The sequence below is a fragment of the Macaca fascicularis genome, chromosome 1, assembly GCF_037993035.2.
Source record: "Macaca fascicularis isolate 582-1 chromosome 1, T2T-MFA8v1.1".
NCBI classification, from domain to species: domain Eukaryota; kingdom Metazoa; phylum Chordata; class Mammalia; order Primates; family Cercopithecidae; genus Macaca; species Macaca fascicularis.
Genome location: NC_088375.1, coordinates 126,767,104 through 126,791,573, shown reverse-complemented (window position 1 = coordinate 126,791,573; position 24,470 = coordinate 126,767,104). Strand labels below are relative to the sequence as shown.

Sequence of the window (24,470 nt, the reverse complement as noted above, 5' to 3'; positions counted from 1 at the left end):
ATAGTGGTAGTAGCTGTTGTTTCTTAGGCCTGCTTTAGAACTCTGACAGCTTCATGCAGATACTGTAGGCATCTCCATCTGGGCAACAATATTAACAAAGTGAATCTTTTAAATTTTCACATTTGAATGTCAAATTTGTTGCCAAACCTTTAATAATAGAAACATGGGTCTTTCAAAAATTAACAACAAAGACCAATTTCTCCTGAAACACTCACTGGAGAGCTTAATTTTGAATTGATGGGTAACATGACATGGTTTTATCCTCTAAATCCCAGGACAGGTGTGGGAGGCACTCCGTCTGGCCTGACCAGCCACTCCCTAAAGGGGTGGTGAGGCAAGGGGCGCTCGTCCTCTGCAGGGAGCAGTGCTGGGTGGGGAGGGTCATGCTCCAGGTGCTGCTGAGGGTGTCAAAGACCAGTGAAACAGCAGAGGGAACAGGTGCATGACATAAGCGCCACTGTGACGCCTGTTGGCATGACAAAAAATAGACTGTGAATGGATTTCAGGTGGAAAATGGAAAAGGCGTAGATCTTTTCTCCTGGGTCTGACAGGTGGGAAAATTAAAAAAGAAAATACACACACACACACACACAAACCAAAAAAGCCACAATGAATCAAGAACATGGAGAGAGAGAGAAATGTGAGAATGTAGGTGAGCCTTGAGCACCTCAGACCCTAAAACTGGAATCTGGGCTAACCTCTGTCTACATCTCCAAGGAGCAAGGAGGCCCCACATAACATATGAGTTGCATATTTTTCTACAGTTTTCAGTATATAAATGAATGAGATCAGTGCTACTTAAATGACAGGCTAGATAAAATGATAATTGCCCATCCTGTTTGGTTCCAAAAATTTTATCCAAGCAAGCCAGACTACTAGAAAGAAACATCTGGAAGGGCTAGCATCAGGTTAGATGTCCATAAAAATGCCTTAGCAAAACTGCAATTACATAGTTGAAGGCTTACATAAAAGAGAAATACTGATCTATGTCATCAACTTCAAGAATTTCAACAAATCTAATGTTGCTGGTAGAGAATGTTTTTCAATGTCTCCTACCTAAGGATCCACACTATATAGCCTTCTTACCATACTGGAAAAAGTTTCTCCCGCAAAGGGCCATTGTAATATTTTGTCAGATAATAAGAATGCCACAACTCATCAAGTCTTTTTTTTTCCCTTGTCTTCATTGTCAGAAAACTTACAGAGTAAAATTTCACATTTACAACAAAAATATGATACTATGCTAGGACAGATCATGCATTTGAACAACAGGGACAAGATCCCTGCCCTCATACAAGAAACAGACATTAAATAGGCAAATAGATCTAACAGCAATCCCATATTCCATGGACCCAGGCAGTTCAGCCTTGGGCCGCTAAAGGTACATCAAAATAAACAAAAAATAATTTCATTCTTTACTTAACATTTCAAAGAACATAAAGGGAAGCTAAATTGAGATTCCAAACACCTGCATCTCAAAAGGCCTTTTCCCCTTCTCAAATCCCTCAGACGCCATAGCTATCCCAGAGCCTCACTCACACCAAACACACACAATACTTTCTTTCCATTCCCTGATCCATGAGGCTTTCTTTTCCCCTTTCCTACATCTCTAACCATATGGTTCAACTTAACTTCTCTTCTAATAAACAAAACAGAATCCTTATTCTTTAGGAGAAAAGAGAAGTAAAACTGAGTGGACATCTAACAGATTCTAACAGAAGAGGGATTGTTGGATTAAGAGAAGGCAGTAAACAGGATGCTTGGATAATTTCTGTCTGGCAATATAAATACAATTGTGAGAGAATATAGAAAAGGTGGTATTACTCACTTAGCATAGGGGTCAGGAGGGATCTCCCTCACAAAGTAACATTTACAGCCAAGACCTGCAGGATATAGAACCACGTACTCAAAGAACAGGGGGAAAGATAAGGCCTGGCAGGGAAAGCTTATGTGTGAATATCTGAGGACTGGGCATTCTCTGAGAACTGAAACACACAATTTAACTAGAAAAAAAAAGAAACAAGCACAGGAAAAACTGATGGGAGATGGGGCTGGAAAGATGGGTGGGATAAAACCAGTCAGGGCCTTCTTCCATCCTAGCGAAAACTCTGATGTTATAGCAAGTACAATAAATATCCACCAGAGCTTTCTAAGTGGGGTAGTCTTAGCATCGGATGACTCTGATGCTTGTGAAGAAGGACTAGTGGGGAAGAAGTAGGGAATGCAGAAGCTAAAGAGACATGCAGAAGATGTAACCCAGGGGTGGCAAGAGAGAGTTCAGGCAGGTGTTCAGATTTGATGTGCAGTGATTAGTGAGAGATTGATTACAAGTGGCGAGAGGGAGCTGTATCAAGCGCAATTCTTGTGACTCCATATGTTGATCCTTAAGTAAATGGAGGTTAAAGGAGGAGATGATTTGAATAGAAATATCAAGAGTTCAGTCCTGAAACTTAATCCATTATATACTAACAGAATATTATTATATTTAGAAATAATAATACTTAAATTCAATTGCAACAGCTCCCTCATTGTTATAAGCCCAGGGCTTCCAACAGTGTCTGGCATCAAGGCAAGCACACGATAAATATTTGCAGAATGAATAAAATTTCCTCTGGTAATTCTCTCTCTGGTATTCAAAGTATCTGAGCAATATCTTTAGATTAAAACAAATTATGTTTGATGAAATATAACTCTAGGTTTGAAATGTGAGAAACATGCTTTTTGTTTTTATCATATAAACTACAGAAACTAAACTTCAAGAAAATATTCTTGTCTAGTGGAGCCTGAGTTTGAAGATAATACTTGGAAACACTGTTCTATTTGACCTCTGATTATTTAAATTTTTCTTTTTAATTCTGCAGCATGTGTGCTTTTTATTGTGAGTGACTTCAAATTCCTTCTGGAAGTAGATGGGGAATAAATTAGAAAGAAACACTGTGCCTCAGATTAAACGTGATTTGTGGAGCTTAACGGCTACACTCTCACTCCCTGCTCCATCCCAACAGGGAAGCTCCTCTCAGGGCTCATTCTGGGAAATGCAAAGCGCAGGCAGGGGCTGCCCTTCCGGATGACCAACAGGATAGTGCATCCTGGTCCCAGAGTCCCTCTGGAGCTCTAGAATCTCCATCTCCCATTCTCATTCTCTTCTTTCCACTACCATTAGTCCTTGTGTTTAAAAGATAAACATCCTGGGCTAATATTTCAGTAGACAATGCCTGACCTCTATGCTATTTTCTCTTAGGTAATTCATGTAGAACTGTGCCAGGCACTTATTACACAGTCAAGACATCTTAGATACTCGCAGTAGTGACGGCATATGCATCTCAAAGGGTCTTTCTTCATTCAAGGGCGTAAATGAGAATTGTTAGAATTTCAAGAACTGGGCCAAGGTCGGTCAGAAGAAATTCTAGGCAAGAGCACCTTTCATTTCCCTTCAAAAAAGCACTACAAAGGCTAATTCTGAATCTACCCGTTACTACCATATGTGATGCTTATGGTATGCCTCTTATTTTACCTATCCTTTTGCTAACTTTTCTTTTTTAAAAAAAAAAACCTTTTTGGCCACTAAAAGTAATGGCAAAGCCCCAATTACTTTTGCACCAACTTAAATATAATTATACTTCTTTATTTTTTACTCAGGTTTAACTTACTCCTGGGACATTTAAGAAAACTATCTGATCGCTAGATCCTATTCACAGTGAGGAAACAAAAACAAAAAATACAAAAAACCCAGACTCCAGTTTTAGATGCCAAGATCTGAGTCCAGTTGCTTATTTTAGCATCGTTATGGATAAAGAAACTCCTGTGAACTGAGATCTTCAACTGTACTGTAAATGACACAGCATCAAACTTGTACGCATTTGCTCAAATGCTCCTGTGACTGCTAGTTTCCTGAGCTACAAAATGGGTATGACAAGGTTTATTAATTTAAATCTTACAGAAAAATTCATAAAAGCACAATGGTTATATTGGATTTGGAGAAAACATATCCATAGCTTCTTAACAAAATTTTGAACATTGCTATAGGCAGTTATATCCATATTTTCCAGCATCATTATGAAAACCAGCTTAACCCAATAAAACTATTTGCCATTCTGTTTCACAGATGACTAAATGGAATTGTGAGAGACAGTTAGTGACCAAAAAAAAAAAAAAGAAAACCCTTTTGGAAAAAATAAAAGTAAGCAAGGCATATTGATCAGCCTCTTAAAGATTTAAATACCTTATTTAGATTATGGCCCCCAGAACTACAGCCCTTGCACTCTATTTGGTATATTTTGTTAAGTAATTTTTCCAACAACCTCAAGAACATATCAGTCCTGCTATCACTTATCACAAAAATTTTTAAAAAAAGGGAAAAATATCCTCCTGCCCTATCCAAGTGGGTCACTGCTACTTTTCTCTTTGTTCAGCCTTTCCTATGGAGGTTTGCCAGGTTCTAATGTGGTTCACTGTGTATTTTAAATGCTGGAAGTGGTTATGGTCAAAGAAGGTCAGAGAACATGACTGCTGAACAAGGATGGGGATGTGCTTGGGAGAGACAGAGGCTGAGATTTAGGTCACCTCTGGGGAGAATATTTGGGTTCACCAGATACTAATTGTTTATTAGTGTTCATGCTTTTCCATGGCCTTATTTAATGTTCTAAATTAAGAGCCTTAATTTAGAGGCTTAATGTAGTATTTTAAGTGCCTTAACAGTGATTTGCAATAATTTTAAATAAAAATGATCCAATCATCCTATAAACAGAATTGCCATCTTCTGTAAATAGAAATGGCAAGCATTTCAACACTCTTAAAAATATCAGCTCCCTTGATTTCCCTCCGCCCTCTCACCAATGCCTCCCTTTTCTTTTCAGAATTCCTTAAAGCAATAGTCCAGAGTGCTCTAAGGGAACTCAAGGGACTCGTGTTGATGCTAAAGACACTGGGAAGAAGCCATCCTGTGGAGATACACAAGGCTTGCTGTTCATCAGGCATTGTCACTGATGCGCAGGAGTTATTTTCTTTTATTCTCCGTGACTTATCAAAAAGGATTTAATAATGAATACAGATTTAATACATGGATAAAATAATGGATAAGCAGCAAAATTTGAACCATAGGCAAAATCAAACTTCAAGATTTACCTACATTATTCTATTTTTATGAGCATCAGACAGGCAAAATCTGTCTTATAAAGCTGGAAGCAGACATTATCAGGGCTTTCCTACATGATGAACTTCAAAAAAGAAGGAAATAAAACAATGGAATATTCTGATGCCTGCTCAGAATTTATTTTACCATATATAATATAACCCTTATTTATAGAAGCCCTCAACTTCAACTCTGAGCAATTCTCCAAAAAGATACTTCTACCCTCTCACTACCTGCATGGACATTCAACAGATCTCTAAAATAACAAAAACTACTTCTACTGGTGTGTTATTATATTGCTGAGGTGCTTGGAAAATAATCAAAGATTAAGAATCCCAGGTTCTGTGCATGTGCTTCAGCCATCCTTATTGTGGTGGAACAATTTAAATCCATACGTACTATATGTATAAACCTGTAAGGCGGTGGCTCCTGGTTGCCTACAACTACCTATTCCTCCCTTCTTCCATAGTAAAAGAACCTTAATTTTTAGCCAGGAAGAATCCTACCCAGAATAAAGGTTTTATTTGCCAGCCTCCCTTGGCAGGTGTGGCCACATGACTACACTTTGGTCAGTATTATGTAACAGAAGCGGGTGGTATTTCTACAAGGAATCCATAAAAGTGGGATTACTTTCTGCTACCTAGAACATAGATTTTATACCTAGAGCTCTAGCAGCTATCTTAGACTACAAGGTGACCACGCTTAAGGAGAGAAGCCAAATGCTGACAAGAAATTTATCTTGTCAAATTTCTCTCTCTCTCTCTCCTTTTTTTTTTCAAGACAGACTCTCAGTCTGTTACCCAGGCTGGAGTACAGTGGCACAATCTCAGCTCACTGCAACCTCTGCCTCCTGGGTTCAAACGATTCTCCTGCCTCAGCCTCGCAAGTAGCTGGGACGACAGGCATGCGCCACCACACCTGGCTAATTTTTGTACTTTTAGTAGAGATGGGGTTTCACCATGTTGGCCAGGCTGACCTCGAACTCCTGACCTCAGGGGAATCGCCCAAGTCAGCCTCCCAAAGTGCTGGGATTACAGGCATGAACCACCACGCCTGGCCATCAAGTCTCTCATATCTAGAAATTAACTGTTTGTTTTATGGCAACTGAACAAAATAGTGACTGATATATCTATCATACAGTCCAAGGAACCTGTCTGCTCTGGGACATGAAATTCAAGTTTTCTCCTCTGCAGACATTCCTTCACTCACCTGAAGATTATAAAGGCAAACAAAACCCATCAAAAAAATGATAGCCTAGCATATAACAGTAAAGGCTCGAGATCAGCTCTGTCTTTGCATATTACCACTAACCCCAGCATCCTACCACTCCAATTCAAATTATTCAACTCCAAGTGACTTCCTAAAAAGAAAAATTAGTATATTGGAAGATGTTATGTAGTTTTATAAGTATTCATAAGTATGCTAGAATCCCAAATGCAATCATTATTAATAATAATAGCAATAACAATAGGTATCACCTATTGTACAGTATCACATGGCTGCTATCGTACTATTTGGCTAGCACTCTGCTGATACATATTACCTAGAATTTGAAGTAAGTATCATCCCTATTTTACAGATGAGGAAACTGAGGCTGTGAGAAGTTTAAATAACTTAGCTTTCATCATGCAGCCAGTTCATGGCAGGGATAATAGATGAACGCAGAACTGACTATAAGCTTAAACATTTTGGCTATAGAATCCTGTATCTCAAAATGTTAGATAAAATAACCTTGAGAATCTTTATTTTCCTAATTTCAGAACCACAATAAAACATCCTATTCCTACCTCTAGTTTACATTAACATGAGCATTTCTTAAAGAAAAAAACTGATAGAATTTGTCAACAAATGGTAAATAATCTTAGAACCCAAATGAAACAAATTCCAAATGTAGTTTTCCTTAATTTCACATTTTGCTAACAGTTTTATTTCAGGGCATCCTATATATTTCCACGAAAAGGGTCATTGTGCACCTTTCAATCCTTAAACATCAAAACTAAAAAGAAACACCTATAATGGCATGTTCTTGGTTATTACATCTCTGTATGCCATTCCTTTTGAAACAGAATTGATTTATTTTCCACCTCTTTGTTGAGCTTCCTCCTCAATAGAACTAAAAACCACTTAAAGAAATTAAGCCCATAAAGCATTCCTTAAATACATGAAGCATTTTAGCCAAGATTCAAATGATAAGTGAGTGAAAACAGAGCATAATTCAATCTTTCTATTAAAAATAAGATATATACATTTACATGTCTGTTTGTGTAAGTACACATGCAGGTATTTCTATTTAAAGGTATATAATTTTAAAAATATAGTTATTACATAAAAAGTTTATCATTAGAATAATTAATATTTTCTTGGGCTGCTGACAGCTAAAGAACTAAAACAGGCCTATAAGAAAGTCAAACAGAAGATTAGAGCTCCCTCTTTCTTCTTTTTGAAGGAATTCAACAAAACTCCTCTCCTAGGAGACCAAAGTTATCAAGCAGCCAGCAGCCTAGTAGCACTCCTGATCACAGCAAAACATTTCCCCTGCCTCTGTACACATGACACATGCTACAAGCATTAGAGCACACTTATTGGTTGTTCATTATTCATAAGTGATTTAAGTAGTAAAAATAAAAGCACTTTTAAAAATAGAAATACTCACAAAGCCATTTCAAACTGTTCTAGCCATTTCTTCTTTAAATCTTTTGTTTTGCAATAAAATTCCAGCCCATTTTGTCCTTGGGTATGGATGAGGTAGAAGCCATAAGACCACTGTTAAAATTAATATTCTTCAGATTAATATGTGTCATTAACAACATTATGTTTCTAAATTCACAAGAATACCACCATAACTATCCAAAACCCCCTCACAATATTATCAATGTACAAACTGCACAATCAAGCTGATTGTAGTCAACTTCATATCTATAACAATTTCTATGCCAAATGCCTTTTACTATCTGGATCATTAGGGCATTAGAAATGATCAGATCTGGCATTTTCCAGTTATTTCTCACAAAGGTATGTACCTAATCAATCTCTAGAAACAAAAACATCTGGATTGATAAGCCACATCTCACATTAATGTATTATCATACTTTTCCTTAATATTCAAGATTATAAGTAAATTACAGTTATTAGTTTCCAAAAAGTCACCTTTTTATTTTCTTTATCGGTTGTAGGATTATTGGCTATCTTGTACTGCTGAAGATCTATTATTTCCTTCATTTCATAGTTATCACCTTTTCTCTTACATACGATCACTGCCAAATCAAATAAGAAGATATGCCTGTGAAAGAGAGACTGATTAATTGATTGATTTTAAATGGTTTAGAAGGATGTGTATTAATTTTTTTTGGTAAGATAAAATTAAAGCAACCAATGTCTTTTTCTTTGCATTAAAGACAACAGGTAGTATCACACATTGAAAACAATGGGGGATTTGTGGTTATAAGAACTGTGTGTATCTTGGAACTTCCCTTTACTTTGTAAATGGCCTCAGTGTGCCTTTGTGCCTTGGTTCCCTCATTTTAAAAATGGGCAAAATTCATAATAAGAGTAAAACGCACACTGCAGAGTTGTTGAAATGGCCAAATGAGATAAGCCATAAAGTTTGCTCATGAGCAATTGCCTTCTTTTTTAATTTAAAAGCTAAAAACGTATAGAATAATATTAATGACATCAGTAGCAGCTTCTACTGAAGTTACTAGGGATCAGCCAGAATGCCTTGAGAAGTGTTGTTCATCCCTTTTACAAACATGACTCAATTTAAATCCCCAAGACCACATGCTGGGTAGGTACTGTTTACCATCTTCATTTTACTGAGGAGGAAACTGAGGCTTAGAGAAGTTAATTTGCTCAAGGTCACACGGCTAGTGACGCATGTAACGGGATTCACAAACAGGTCTAATTTTGGAAACTGTGCTTTTACCCTCTATGTTGTTCCTCATGATTTAACTGACCACCTAAAAACACAAACTGAATGGTATATGAGCCAAGTGTAAACTGAAGAAGTTACGGTGAAATTTCCATGTTAATACTTTTTTCTTATTAAGAACAACATAACTTGGGGGAGAAAATAAACCTTATAACTGCAACACCCAGTACCAATACTTGTGTATTTTTATAAACTCTCAGAGATTAACACACTTTTTTTATACACAATGATGACACATTCACAGGGCTGTAACACTTGCATCACTTTTAACGTCTATTAAACCAGAGAGGTTTAAAGGACCTGTGGAGCCAGGGTTATCGAGGTGGAAGCAAGAGCTGATGCTGCCCCCTGCTGGCTCTTGCTTCTCCAAAGATTCCAGAAAATGATCACTGTCAACCACAAAAACCTGTTTGACGATCACATATATACATAATTAAGGACTCTGGGCCAAGCTTACTAATTTTCGAGAACTACATCTGCAAATTTCCCTCAAGAAAATATTACTACATGATTCTCACTTGGTCTTCTTTCTTAGGGCATTCTTCTATTATTTTCAGTTATTTAAAAATATATTCCAAAAATTCAATGATGTTTTTACGGTAGTTACCTGTTCTTACTTTATCGCTCTTCTCATTTTAATGTATCCCAGCTGATCATCTATACTTGTTACTTCCTTCTTAATAACTTAGACAAATTAATAGATACCAGAACCCAGGTGGGAATGCCTAAGATAAACTAAATTTTAAAAATTTAGAAATCATGGGTTGGTCTCTCTCCCTGTACTTCTTCCTTTTTTCCCCTACTTCACACTGGAAGAACTGTCTGTAAGGTTTTCTCCGTTTTCTGACACTAATTACTTATTTTCAAAATAGAATTCTCCGTTTCTTACCTTTCTTGTTTTGTATGCTTGTCTAGAGTGGTTATTCGAATTTCACCATCTCCCTGAGGTCGTCCAAAAAGCAAAACTGGTTGGTTCTAAAATATAAAATGTACATGTCAGAGTTTTTCATAATCACATTAAAATAAAAACAAATGTCAGTAGAGATACTTACTCAAGACAACTACCTTATTACATTAAAATTTTATCATTTTTTACACTTTTAAAGCATATTTACTCTAAAAAGCTCAGACCTACATGATAAAGAAGTCTGTCCTCTGTAATGCCAGGGGGCATGTCAAGGACATCAGTTGATTTTAATTATTATATAGTCATAAAGGGGAAATTAGCTATGAAAAGAAAGACTCAACTGGAAGGGTCCAAATTACAAGACAGTTGGGCAACTAATATTTATTGAGCATCTTCTGTGTGCCAACCACCATAACAGGTGTACAGCAAAATGATACAGACACTGCCCTCGTGAAGCACACTGCCCAGTGGAGGGACAAATATTCACAGAAGCAAGAAATTATAAATGCACCACTGCCATGAAGGAGTACAGAAAGGGGTTGGGGGGTGGGGGTGGGTGCTAATTTGGTCTATAAAGTCCAGACTGGCTTTCTTGAGCTAGGACCTCAAGGATGAAAAGCTCTGACTTAATGATTTAAAATAATGAGCTATTTTCCCAGAGGCTGATAACAAAATTACTTTTAAGTGCTTATGAGCACTTCCTGTACATGCTAGGGGAAAAAAGAACTGACTGAAAATCACTAACATCCAGAAATTCCATTTTAATAAAGGGCAGAGATGTGTGATTAACACTATAAATATAAAAATAAATGCTTCTAATCAAAATCCCAGTGATGTTTTCTGCACAAATAGAAAAACTCCATTCTAAAATTCTTATGGAATCTCAAGGGATTCTGAACAGTCAAAACAATCTTGAAAAGGAACAAAGCTGGAGGTCTCATACTTACTGACTTCTTTCCAAAACTTATTGCAAAGCCACAATAATCAAAATCATGTGGTACTGGCATACAAACAGACATACAGACCAACAGAATAGTACAGAACCCAGAAATAAGCCCTCACATATATGGTCAAATGAAAAGACCACTAAATGGAGAAAGAATAGACTTTTCAACAAATGGTGCTGTGAAACTGGATATCTACATGTAAAAGAATAAAAGTAGACCCTTCATTACCTACACCATAAATAAAAAATAACTAAAAATGTTTCAAATACCCAAACATAACAGTTAAAACTATAAAACTTTTAGAAGAAAACAGGGGAAAACCTTATGACAATGGATTCAGCAATGATTTCTTTGAGATTGATAAATGGGACTTTGTCAAAATTAAAAACTTTTGTGCATCATAGACAATATCAACGGAGTGAAAAGCCGACAGACACAAGAAAATATTTGCAAACCATGTGTCTTATAAGGGACTGATATCCAGGATACAAAAAAAGAGCTTCTACAACACAATGACAAAAAACAACTTGATTCAAAAATGGGCACTTGAATAGGCATTTTTCCAAAGAGGATATACAAATGGCCAAGAAACACACAAAGACAATATTCAACATCATTAATCATTAAGAAAATGCAAATCAAACCCACGATGAGATACTACTTTAAAACCATTAAGATGGCTGTTATCCAAACAAACCGAACAGTAAGTGTTGGTGAGGATGTGGAAAAACTGAAACCTTTGTGCATTGGTAGTAGGAATGTTAAGTGGTGCAGCTGCTGTGGAAAATAGTATAGCGATTCTTCAAGAAATTAACATAATGACCATACAACCCAGAAATTCTCCTTCTGAGTACATAACTAAAAGTGAAAGCAGGCACTTGAATAGATATTGGTACACCTGTGACAATAATAATATAATAGTATTATTCACAATAGCTGAAGGAAGCAACCCAAATGTTCATCAATGAAAAAAGTGAGGTATTTATATAAAATTAGATATTATTCAGCCTTAAACAAATGGAAATCAAAAAAATAAAATTTTGACACATGGCTACAACAAGGATGAACTTTGAAGACATTATGCTAAGTAAAATAAGCCAGTCATGAAATGGCAAATATTGTATTATTTCACTTGTATAAGGTGCCCAGAGTAGTTAAGCTTATAGAGACAGAAAGTAGATTGGTAGTTTCCAGGGGCCAGGGAAAGAGAAGAACGGGAAGTTCATGTTTAATGAGTACAGAGTTTCAGTTTTGCAAGATGAAGTTTCAGAGATGGTCACACAACATCATGAATGCACTTAATGCTACAGAACTATAAATTTTCAAAATAATTAGAATGGCATATATATACATACACATGCACACACACACACACACATATATATATATATATATACACTTTTTTTTTTTTTTTTTGAGATGGAGTGGGAGTCTCGCTCTGTTGCCCAGGCTGGAGTGCAGCGGTACAATCTCAGTTCACTACAACTTCTGCCTCCCAGGTTCAAGCAATTCTCCTGTCTCAGCCGCCCCAGTAGCTGGGACTATAGGCACGCGCCACCATGTCTGGCTAATTTTTGTAGTTTTAGTAGACATGGGGTTTCACCATGTTGGTCAGGCTGGTTTTCAACTTCTGACCTCAGGTGATCCACACGTCTCGGCCTCCCAAAGTGCTGGGATTACATGTGTGAGCCACCACACCCAGCCAATGCTATATATATTTTACCACAATTTTTAAAGGCTACACAGCTGTCCAAGAAATATGCTATGGAATTCTAAAGAGGAAAAATAATAGATTAGGAAAAGGGATTTATTTTAGATGCACCTTGAATAAATTTGATAGGGAATAATAGGAAAAAGCATACTAGGCTCTGAGATTACAATCGAAGGCAGAACTGTAGAAATGTATGTCAAATTGGAGATCTTATAATACAACAAAATATCCACAATGTAAAGCGCAGGGACAGTTATCAGCTGGAGGAGTTCAGGAAAATAGCTTAAGTCCAGATCACTGAGGACCTTAAATATCATGCCAAGGAATACTGACTGAATCTTGAAGACAATAACAAAAAAAATCTTGATAAATTTGAGAAAGAAAGTAAATTGAGAAATCCACATTTTGGAACTGCAACTATGTGAAGAGATGATGAGAGGCTACTGTGACTGGAAAAGCGGCAGATGACGGTGTCCTGAAATGGACATGTGGCTGCATGTGTGAAAAGAAAGAGACAGGTTCACAATGTTTCAGAGAAAACAGCGATGAAATCGCTCTACCAAAAATGTATCCTAAAGTCACTCATCTCTATTTGCACTGCCCACAGATTAATCCAAGGCTGCATCCTCTCTTGAAACCACTTCAACAGCTTGCTGGCTGGGCTGCCTGCTTACAGGGTCTTTTTGAAATGTCAATCAGTCTGTTGTAATACTCCCTGATAGAAACCTTTTAATAGCTTCCCACTGCAGTCACAGTAAAATCCCAATTCAGCATCTTGGCCTACAAGGCTGTGTTACGCAATTGCCCTGCCCATCCCTCATGGCTCAGAGCCCACCATCCTTCCCTTCACTCTCCATTTCCCACCACTCTTACCTTTCAGCTTCTTGAATACACCTGTTTTTTCCCCAACTCTGAGCATTTCACCTGCTACGACTTCTGCCTGGGTCACTTCCCCCTAGATCTTCGTGTGGCTGGCTGCTTCTTATCTTCTAGGTCTCAGTTCAAATGACTTAAAAGGACTTTTTCCAACCAACTTATCTAAACTAGGACTCCCCTTATAATCTTCAGTTATAGCAGCCAGTTCACAGCACTAATCTCAATATGGCATTTTTAACTCTTTTTTTTATTTTAAACTGTCTCCTCAATCTTGAGACCATCTTGTTCACAGTTACAGTCCCAGACCCAAGCAAAGTGTCTGGGTCATAATAGTCACACAGCAAATATATATAAAATGAATAAATGAATAGGAATCAGCCGTGAGTATGTATGGGGATGAGGGAAAGAAAAGAAAAAAAAAAGTGGACTCCTATGTTTAGATTCAGACTGCTGGGAGAAGAGGCAGAGCGTGACTAAGGTAAGAGGGGCAAGCCATCACACAGTCCCTAGACACGAACAGGTCGCAGGTGCCCTCAGACACCCACATGAACACTACCAAACAAAGGGATTGGCAACAACATCCAACAGTAGAAACTTGAAGGTAAAAACTATGTTTTCTTCAACAACAAATCCTAGAATGTCGTTGATGTGGGGGTGAGGGGAAGCGAGATGGAAAGATAATTACATACCAAATTCTCTATAGATAGCTGAAACTGTTTAATTTCACGAAGGGTCTCATTATCTCTTTTCACTTCATTCACATATTGTGCCAAGTCCTAGACAATAAAGAAAGGGGTAGAAAAAGAAGGCACACTAAGATTAGAGATGCAAACTGCTTTGAAAGAAAACACATCATTAATTCCATTAGTGGTAAAAGTAACCACTGTAACTTTTCAAAGACAATAAAATGAATGCCCAGTCAATCAAAGCTGCATCACAGAGGCAATTTTAAAATGTCTGAAGTACAGCTGGGAAGACTGAAGAGCTGTCATTTGCCACACCACTGAGAAGAGTCAGGATGTTGTTGCCTTAAAAGACAAAACAAAATATACCGCAATAGAGCAACAAAAAGGAAACTAGGTCGGAAGAATAGAAATTCCAAGCACGTTAATTACTGACCTTGAGAGCATGATATTTTTACACAGGTTAGAAGAAGGGCAATCATGAACGATTAGCAGGGAGAAAAGTAACCAAAAGTTAGAAAATGAATCTAGCAAGACTGTTTTATTTTTGCAACCAGCTAAAGTCTTCTTAGTTCCTGAGAGCATTCAGTCAAGGAAACCAGTTCAATTTTAAAGAGTTAACCCGAATATGGATTCAGGAGAAGTAAAGGAGAGGTGAGGAACTAAATGGCACAACATGCTGGAACTAAATTTAATTCATGAATTAAAGTGAATAAAAAATGCTGGCCGTGTCTCTCCATGTGCCTTCACCTATTTTAAAATGTCTTTTCTCATATTTGAGGAAACATTAGCTAATCTTTCCATACTGTAACTAGCTATTTTTGTTACATGCGCTCCAGATTTTCCTGTTTTCTGAGCTCTTTTTCTTTTTTCTCTACCCTCTTAAATTCATCTGCAACAGTAGGGACAGAACTCTGCAAAAAGCAGTTCCTAACTTTGTTCTAAATGGAAGTCTGATTTTTCATAGGATAGATTCATAAACGACTTCTTTAAAAACTGGAACTTGGTTTGACTTTTTAATAGTAATAATAAATAATTGTGTGGTGTTTCCTATTAGTGACAGACAATCAGCTAAACAGCAAAGCTAACACGAATTGGTACAAGGACACAGCTAAGTAATTAATGCACTGCTCTGAGCAGGGTCACCTTGCCATTTTGTTTTTAAGAACAAATATTTCCCTACACTTTAAGTTATTGGCAAATATCTCATTTCAAAGTCATTTTTATTCAACATAATGTGGAAACTGAGGTTTTATATATTCCCCAGTATGTTCAAAATGTCTGTCTTTATCTATTCATAGTTCTTAATTTTCATATTCACCTGAAAACCGAACAAACTGAAATTCACTTGTATTAAGTCATAGCATCCACAAGGATAAACCTAGCAGATATCCTCATATGAAGAAAATAGTCACATGGGGTTCTGAAGCCACCAGCTGGCCTACGACTTACACAAGCCAACGTTTTCTATTAGTCACCATGAAAAGAATGGGAAAAATACCATGATATTAAATAATTCCTCATGGTTATGAAAGTTGTTATACTTGTATCTAAGTGATTTTAATACACTTCTTGTTTTATGTGTTGTCTAACAATTAAATCCATGCAAGGATACCTATTCCAGTAAAACAAACAAACAAACAAAATATCCAGCTGTCCCCACTAAAAACAAATGTGTATTATACATTAGGATATCATATTATTCATATATATTATTTTATACATATATGTTACCATATATATATTAGCAATTTGAATTCCATAGTCTTTAGACAAGAATAAAAAATATAAACAAGTTACTGATGAATCTGCCCTACCTTCATGGCATCAAGAGCCAGTTTCAGATTTGCCTTCTCAGTCGCATCAGTGGTATGTTTGACCAGTTCCTATTTGGAAGATATGGTTTAGTACTACTTTCTCAAATTAAAACAAAGACATACTAAAGAAAACATTTTTACAAATAAACCATTATTATTGGTTTTCTCTCTATAATGTGATAAATCTAATGTGTCTGGGCTCCATTTCCATCAAGAATTTCAAACTGTAAGACCAACTAGACACCAAAAAATCATGAGACATTTTCTTTTCAAAGATGAATCTGAATTCTATCCACCACCATTACACTGACATTGATCCCTACTGTTATGAAAGATTCCATAATGATTAAAATCATACTTTTTACTCATTATTATTCTTGGCTTCTCTATAGCTTTTGATTCTTTTGACTGCATCCCTCCTTTCATTTCAGGGACATCGAGATGTTCTATTTGTTGCTGTTATTGCTGTTACAATTGCTTGTCTGTCCATCCTAAATTTCTGCCTACTCCTCAGTCTTTCATAGTTTCTTCTTTATTTGCTTCTTAGAAAGTTATTGTTCCTTAAGTTTTCACCCTAGTCCTCTTTATTTTACCTTATTTTACATACTCTACAAATTCTATCACAACCACTGTCATAATGTCAACTATCACCTCATGGGCCAATCACTGTCAAATGTACGTGCTCAACCCAAAATTCACACAGTCCCGGACTCATCCATCCAACTAAATGGTTCTACCTCATTATTTCAAAGGCTCCTCAAATCCAACATTCCCTAAACTTAATCCATCTTCACCCAGAATCCTATTCTTAGATCCTGTTTCTGTTTTATTAAATGATGGCACTTCCATCAATGTAATCACTTAAGCCAAAACCTAAAAGGTCCCAGACTTCTCCCTGTTCTCTCTCCCTCACTATGTCCTATTGATGCTAACTTTGATCCTGCCCCCTTGGAACCATCCTCACTACCACTAATTAGGTTCAGATCCTTGCCGTTTTTCAAACAGATAATTATTTGCCAAGCATGGTGGCTCACACCTGTAATCCCAGCACATTTCCAGCCTGAGATGGGAGGATCACTTGAGTCCAGGAATTTGAGACCAGCCTGGGCAACATGACAAGACCCCATCTCTACAAAAAAAAAAATTAAAAATTAGCTGGGCAAGGTGGCATGAGCCTGTAGTCTCAGCTACTCGGGAGGCTAAGGCGGGAAGACAGCTTGAGCCTAACTGCAGTGAGCCATGACTACACCACTGCACTCCAGCCTGGGCAACAGAGAAAGACCCTGTCTCTTAAAACAAACAAACAAACAACAAAACCAGGTAATCATAATGAGCTTCTGATTGGCCTTCCGACTTGCAGTCTCTCCTCACTACAGTCCAGTCACTCTATTGTCATCAGGGATAGGTTTCCATAATATGAATCAGATCCTGTCTCTACCCTACTCAGACTTCTGTGATGCCCCAAGAAAGCTTCAGGTTGTCACCCATACCTCCTAGATGCCGCATGATCTGAATTCTGCAAACTTCTCTCAATTTCTCTTTCCACTTCCACCCAAACAACTTATATTCTATTCATACTAAATTAATTGCAATTTTAAAATATGTTCTAATATCTAATCCCATTAGAAATATTATTTTTTCTGCTTACAAATTTCTTCCCTTCTGATTTACTTATTGACCCCTTACTCTTCCTTTAAAGCCCAACTCAAGAGTTACTCCTCTGGGGTGTCTTCTATGGCAGAGGCCTCTACTCAGGTTCCCAGCTTCCTTATACATTATTATTTAGGCCTTTATCTGTGCCGGTTCTGTACCTTATATGTTCCTACCACATTGTGTTATACTTGGCAGTTTACACTTCATTTTTCCTTTCTAAATGATGAGCTTTGTCTGTCATATATCATGAGTGCCTAATACTATGTTTGGCACAGAGAAGCCACACAAAAATCTTTAATGAATCCAATACTAGCAGTGTTTCTGCTATAAACAGGACCCAAAGACGAGTCTATTAAGTATAATAAATCCATCAAAATTATATTCTTTTATTCCTTAAAAGTTACTTTTACTTCATTAAATAAAAATTGTTATTAAAGTTCCCAATCACCCACTATAAAATATTCTACCCTTATGAATCTGTGATTTCAAATCATCAAGCATTTCAAGTGATTTCCCCACTAAAGTACAGTAGTAAGTAAAAAAGTCCAAATTGATAACCACATTTGTTCAACAAATTTCTAGACAACAAATAAATTTTACTCCATAGAATTTTGAGAGGGAAGAACATTTCTAGAATTTTTATCTATGTGTAGAATCCAAAATAAAACTTTTCCTATTTTAAAAAGTCATCATGGAACTAAACATACTCTTAAAATTGTAAATATAAAACCACCCAAGGGAAATTAGGGGGAAAAGTTTACTGAATTTCAAAAAAGTATGGTTGTATTTTATACTTTTATGAGTCTGTGTAAAACCCTGTAAGGACCAAAATAGGTATTTTCTAAAAGCTGTACCTTCTAAAATCTTCAATCGATACTTGACTACACCAAAGTTACAAAATAAATTATTATCTTATTTTGGACACATTTTTAGTTCCAGGATGCCTTGGAAACTGATTGCCTGAGTCGTCCTTATTATTTTTTCATAAAATCCAATTTGATTAAGTTGCCTTGAGTTTAGGTCTCATAAATGTTTTAATGCATTTTTAAGGAATAATCAGGGTTTGAATTTTTCTGATTTCTCAGTAGAACAAAAATAGAGATGACTAATAATTTTGCAGCTACAGTTCAAGAAATTTAATATACAAGATATACAAAGCACAGGCAACACAAAATTGTATTTCACATACAGGTAGTAGATCTTTTTAAAATGACATTTCACAAGCATCAGCAGAGTTGACAGACTAATACAGTAAGACATTTCTTTGGAGCAGAACTAATGAGTCTCCTGGTATAGCTATCAAATTAAATTTATAAGACTCTCCACCCTCATTAGAAGACTAACCGTGGAAACCATAGCTTTGTGGGTTATAACAAGAATCACTTCAAAATAAATGTAGTCTTATTATAATTTAGTATAGTAGAAAGCAATATGGAATGTGACACAATTCTCTTTAGCTGTTATAAGGCAAAAGTTCTAATTTGATTAATCTGCCAAAATTCAAGTGCACTGCAATATTGAGATGCTCATAAATGAATACTGATAACTATAGAAGACTTAGTTGAAAAAATATTTTTATTTGTTTTGACTTGTTTTTAATTATTTTCTAGCCAGTCCTGTTTTAAAGACACAAAATATGATTTATGGCAGCTACTGAATCATCTTTGTTAAAAGGAAGAAAAAATGTCCAGCTGTTCTGTTATTTCCCACTTAACTATAATAATAATTCAAAATGTTAAGGGTATTGGGCCCAACACATGGAATATCTGCAATGTAGTTGATGCTTCGTTAATATCTTGTTGAGTGAATAAATGGACAATAAACAAACTGTTTTAAGTTACATACCTGGAGGAGAAGGTGGTACTTTAAAACACGTTGCATAGGAACCACAAGCAAGTCTCGAAGAGTAAATTTCCCATTATTTGCTCTTTTGGAACATTCCTAATGAAATGTTTTTAAAAACACTTTGTTAGAGAGTCATAAACATTAAAAGATGCAAAGGCCATAAGCAGAACAGTTATTCTACAGTAAATGCGTGTGTCTGTTTCCTTAACAATCCTTCTCTGTAAATAACAGAAAGTATCTTCAATTTAAAACAAAATCTTGTAGTATTTTAACTCCAAATATGAATCAAATAGAACTATTTTGTGTACGAAAATTATTTTCTCAGCCGGGCGTGGTGGCTCATGCCTGTAATCCCAGCACTTTAGGAGGCCAAGGTGGGCGGATCACAAGGTCAGGAGATCGAGACCATCCTGGCTAATATGGTGAAACCTCATCTCTACTGAAAATGCAAAAACAAAATTAGCCGGTCATGGTGACGGGTGCCTGCAGTCCCAGCTACTCAGGAGGCTGAGGCGGGAGAAAGGCGTGAACCCGGGAGGGAGAGCTTGCAGTGAACCAAGATGGCACCACTGCACTCCAGCCTGGGTAACGAAGTGAGACTCCGTCACAAAAAAAAAGAAAAAGAAAAAAGAAAATCATTTTCTCTAGTGCAAAATCATGGCCTCCCAGTGTCTTCTTCAGTTTATCTTTATTGCTGTACCTCCCACCAATTTCCCCCAGTGGACTTACAGAACAGGCATCAAGAACACATCCCTACTCATCAAAACTGTCATTAGTCTTCCCACTCTCATGCCTTGGTTTATTCAGTTCCCTCAACTATGATGTGCTTTGTCCAGCCTCCAGCAAAATGCATCTTCCTGTTTAAGAACTATAATCCTAGGCCTTTCATAACAATTACAATCAAAATCGTGTGTACTCTCTGTCGTGTGGGTCTTTTAATTATTATCATATGTAATATCTACCCCAACATAATTTGTGCTGTATGTCCCTAAGAATGTAGTATTTGCTTAATAAGTATTTTACTGAACTGAATGAAATGGAATATTTGACTTTAAAACTTTGCTCAAGTATAAACCTACTACGAAACTCCAAGATTTAGAAGACTCAGATTGTATTTATTTTAATTTCACCCTCTTCTTTGCTAAAGGTTTATTTTAAAATAGTATTGACTGGTTTGCTCTTTTGATAATAACTATGACTTTGAAAAAATTACTTTGACATGTCAAAGAATTCACTTAAAACCAAGATTTGGCAACTGTTGGCTGTGTGACTTTAGACAAGTCACTTTTCTGATTTTACCGTTTCCCACATAACTGGTGTTCTTCAAAAAAAACAAAGGGCCATACAAATATTATTATTAGTGAGCAACTTCATAAGTCCAAAATCCTCACACAATTGTACTCTGTGTTCTCTCTTTCTCTAAGATGAGAGGGACATCTGTGTCCCTGATGTCCTCTCTTTCCCTAAGATGAGCACTGACTGCAAAAACTACGTATTTAGAGTCCCAGAATATGGTCATTGGGCAAAACTTTGACAACAACTCTGAAAGAAGGAAGAACAACATTCAAACAAGACTGAGAATATAATGGAGATGCGATTGACAACTTGCTGACTCCTATCTGGAAGCACAATTTTATATCTTTATTTTAAGAAAAACTGCTTTAATGTTGCCCTATTAGGAAGTATGTGTATGAGTTGTAAAATTTAATTTTATCATCAATTGTACAAGGACCTTTCCAGTTCAGAGATGGAGCTGTGCTTTAAAAAATACACTTTTGCTCATACGTTTGTTTCTTCTTTGCCCACACTTAGTTTTTCTGGCACGTGGAATGATATATTATCAGGAGCTCCAAAACAAACACCATTAACTCTAATGATCAGTGACTAATCAGGCAAAATGAACTGGGGACACATCCTGACATGTTAGCTGTGTCATCAATTACTGCAGTTCATTAGAAGGATAACTATTTCAACCGGTTTCTTACTTCTACAGATCACAGAGAGCTCTGGATCATGGATCTCAAACAGGAAGTTAAATTGTTAATATTACTGTAATGAGTGGATCTTATCTCCTCAACTGCATTTTAAGGCCCTTGGAATTAAGGTGTAGCTTATATTTCTTATGTTATGCCATCCCAACACAGTGTTAGGAACAGAAATATACATTTAGAATTCACTGTATTATGGAAATTAGTGTCCAAATGTTGAAGGAAAAAAATGAGTTCCTTTACATTCTAAGTTACAGGCTCAGGAAGTAAAGAAACCAACATTGCTGGCATTAGCTACACCTGGGAGATAGAGACTGAAGTGTAAAATGCTTATTCGTGTTGAAAGTAAATAATGGCTAGAAAGAATCCTTCCAAAACATCCAGTCACTTGCTTAGCCTCAATTCAATTGTAAAGGAAAATAAAATGGGGTAGGATGAGCCAGGCTTACAGGGCAAGATAAAGAGATTCATCGCCCTTCACCCCATGTTACCTTGGTTCCAAAGTAGAGAAGAAAAAGACAAAAAAATCAACAAGAACAAAAATAACCACAAAACAGAAGACACAAAGAAGACAGAGAGACACCAAGAATAAGGCAGTTTTCCTTCTATCATGCTGGGGCTTGTGGCGGGCAGCTCCAACTGAGCATTTGTTGAAGTGTTAACATTAAGTATCCGACTTAATACTTCCAAATCAGGACTATGGTTAGAAGTGGGAGCTTTCAAGCTGAGGAAAGGACAGCAGGGGCAAGTCACCCTGTGCCTTTCAGACTCAGCCTGATGTCCTTTCTTTCCCTAAGATGAGCACTGACTGCAAAAACTACATATTTAGAGTCCCAGAGTACGGTCATTGGGCAAAACTTTGACAACAACTCTGAAAGAAGGAAGAACAACATTCAAACAAGACTGAGAATATAATGGAGATGTGATTGACAACTTGCTGACTCCTATCTGGAAGCACAATTTTATATTTTTATTTTAAGAAAAACTGCTTTAATGTTGCCCTATTAGGAAGTATGTGTATGAGTTGTAAAATGTAATTTTATCATCATATTTTTAGTCACTGGTTCACAGCTCTACACTTAGTAGGCTCTATTCTCCAAAGAGGAGCAGGAAGTCTTTGCACCAACAATGTTACAAGGATGATATTTAGTGGTGACTCAAACTACCTCCAGTCTTAAAGTCAACATAACGAAGGAATATTAAGATATAAAGCAAAAAGATCATGTATCTAGTACAGTTATTTGGTAGCCTGTTAACGTGAAAACTGTCTAAGCAATAGTTTCCCTTTGTGGGAGTTGTGGGCTATGAAATCATGCCAGAGAGGCAAAACAATGAAGGGCTTCTGATTTGAAAATCACCTGCCCCGTCCCCCCTGACCTCAGTGCTACACTGAACAAAGAATAGGAAAAGGGACATTAAAGAGGCAAATAAGCCACACACTGTTATTTAAGAGCTCACTATATATCTCTACCTGAAATTTAATGAAATTCAAATACATGGATAATACAACAACTAAATTCAAATACATGGATAATACAGTAACTGATATAACAAACATTCTTCAAAAGTTCTTTGAAAGCATGAACTCCTCGAACTCCTCTTCAGAAAAAAAAAAAAAAAAAACATGACTTAACATAGGTTTCTAGACTTATATTCTATTGTGATCATGCACTCTTGATTATACTGGCCTACGTGCCATTTCTCAAACTTCCCCAACTATTCTGGTCAAGACATACCAATTGTTCGGGAATGCTCTCCATAGAATCTCATCTGTCAAAGCTCATCCCATTCTTTGGTGACCTATCTCAAATGCTGCCTCTTCAGATGAATCCTCTACAGTCTTCCACACTGAAGTGGGTAGATTCAGTCTCACAGAGCCCTATTGTACAGGGCTTATCACATGTTATTTAATCCTATCATATTTGTGTTTGTCTTCTCTTCCTTCTTGTGGGCAATATCCATGCCCTTTTAATACATCTGACTCTAAATGTCATATTTTTAGTGAACACCTTTTTAATTTTGTTGTTTTTGATACAGGGTCTTGCTTTGCCACCCAGGCTGGAGTGCAATGGTGCAATCATAGCTCACTGCAGCTTCAAACTCTTGGGCTCAAGTGATCCTCCTGCCTCAACTTCTCAGGTAGCTAGGACTACAGGCATGAGCCACCCCGCCCAGCTAACTAGTAAACATTTTAAATCTACATATACGTTATCTAACCTGTCTTACTCGTCCTGTACTTCCTACCGTCTATGCAAGTTACAATCTCTCTGAACTTCTGCTTTCTCATAAAATGAGAAAATTAATTGTACCTATCTCATAGAGTCAGAAGGACCTAATGAGATAATGCACGTAAAACATAGGACCATAAACGTTAGATTTTTACGACTGTTACTATTACTACCATATTACTATTTTATAGAGCGATTTAAATATTTTATAAAATTGACATGAAAATGTATTTAAAACAATGGGAAATGTACTGCTGCACTGATCATAAAGAGAAATACATTGCTTTTAGGTTTATTTTGCTTTGTATCATAAACAAAAAATAAATAGGCACCTCTAATTTCAGTTTGACATCTTCTTTTGTCTTAGAAATGTAGTCTAAACTAGAGATGGCCGACTCTACTCCACTGCAGTACTGCCCGTAAATAACTAATCTGAAAGGGAAAAAGAGAAGAAATCTGTAAGACAAAAAACAAGAAGGAACTGGAGGGGGAAACAAGCAGAATTTTCATCTCTTTAAAACCATAGTTAGGGATAACCAAAATAGCAGTAAAAATTATTTTTAATACATATCACATACATAGTCCTAGAATGAGGGTCACTCATTTTTATAGTAATGGAATTTTTAGTTCCAACTTTGAATGAGATTAATTCTATGTACATTTTTATAGCAGGTAGAATTTACAAACTGGCTTGATGACTGTTAATGTTATTTGAGTAGACATAAATGAATTCCAAAAACAAAATTTAAAATTTCT

At 36.6% G+C, this 24,470-nt stretch overlaps 1 protein-coding gene across 6 annotated transcripts in view; it reads right to left on the bottom strand.

The window, feature by feature from the left end:
* The window catches only part of VAV3 (vav guanine nucleotide exchange factor 3), a 398,293-nt gene that overhangs the window by 170,285 nt on the left and 203,538 nt on the right, over positions 1 to 24,470 (bottom strand). For 3 of the 6 annotated variants that reach the window (XM_065548736.1, XM_074000525.1, XM_065548740.1), the window contains exons 9-16: positions 24,047 to 24,146; positions 19,499 to 19,594; positions 17,037 to 17,129; positions 16,001 to 16,069; positions 14,190 to 14,276; positions 9,949 to 10,034; positions 8,279 to 8,411; positions 7,785 to 7,894 (exon numbers count right to left, since the gene is read on the bottom strand). In XM_065548736.1, coding sequence (XP_065404808.1) covers positions 7,785 to 7,894; positions 8,279 to 8,411; positions 9,949 to 10,034; positions 14,190 to 14,276; positions 16,001 to 16,069; positions 17,037 to 17,129; positions 19,499 to 19,594; positions 24,047 to 24,146 — 774 coding nt within the window. The remainder of the gene's footprint in view (positions 1 to 7,784; positions 7,895 to 8,278; positions 8,412 to 9,948; positions 10,035 to 14,189; positions 14,277 to 16,000; positions 16,070 to 17,036; positions 17,130 to 19,498; positions 19,595 to 24,046; positions 24,147 to 24,470) is intronic. The other 3 variants (XM_074000527.1, XM_045366111.2, XM_005542540.3) reach the window with 1 other exon arrangement.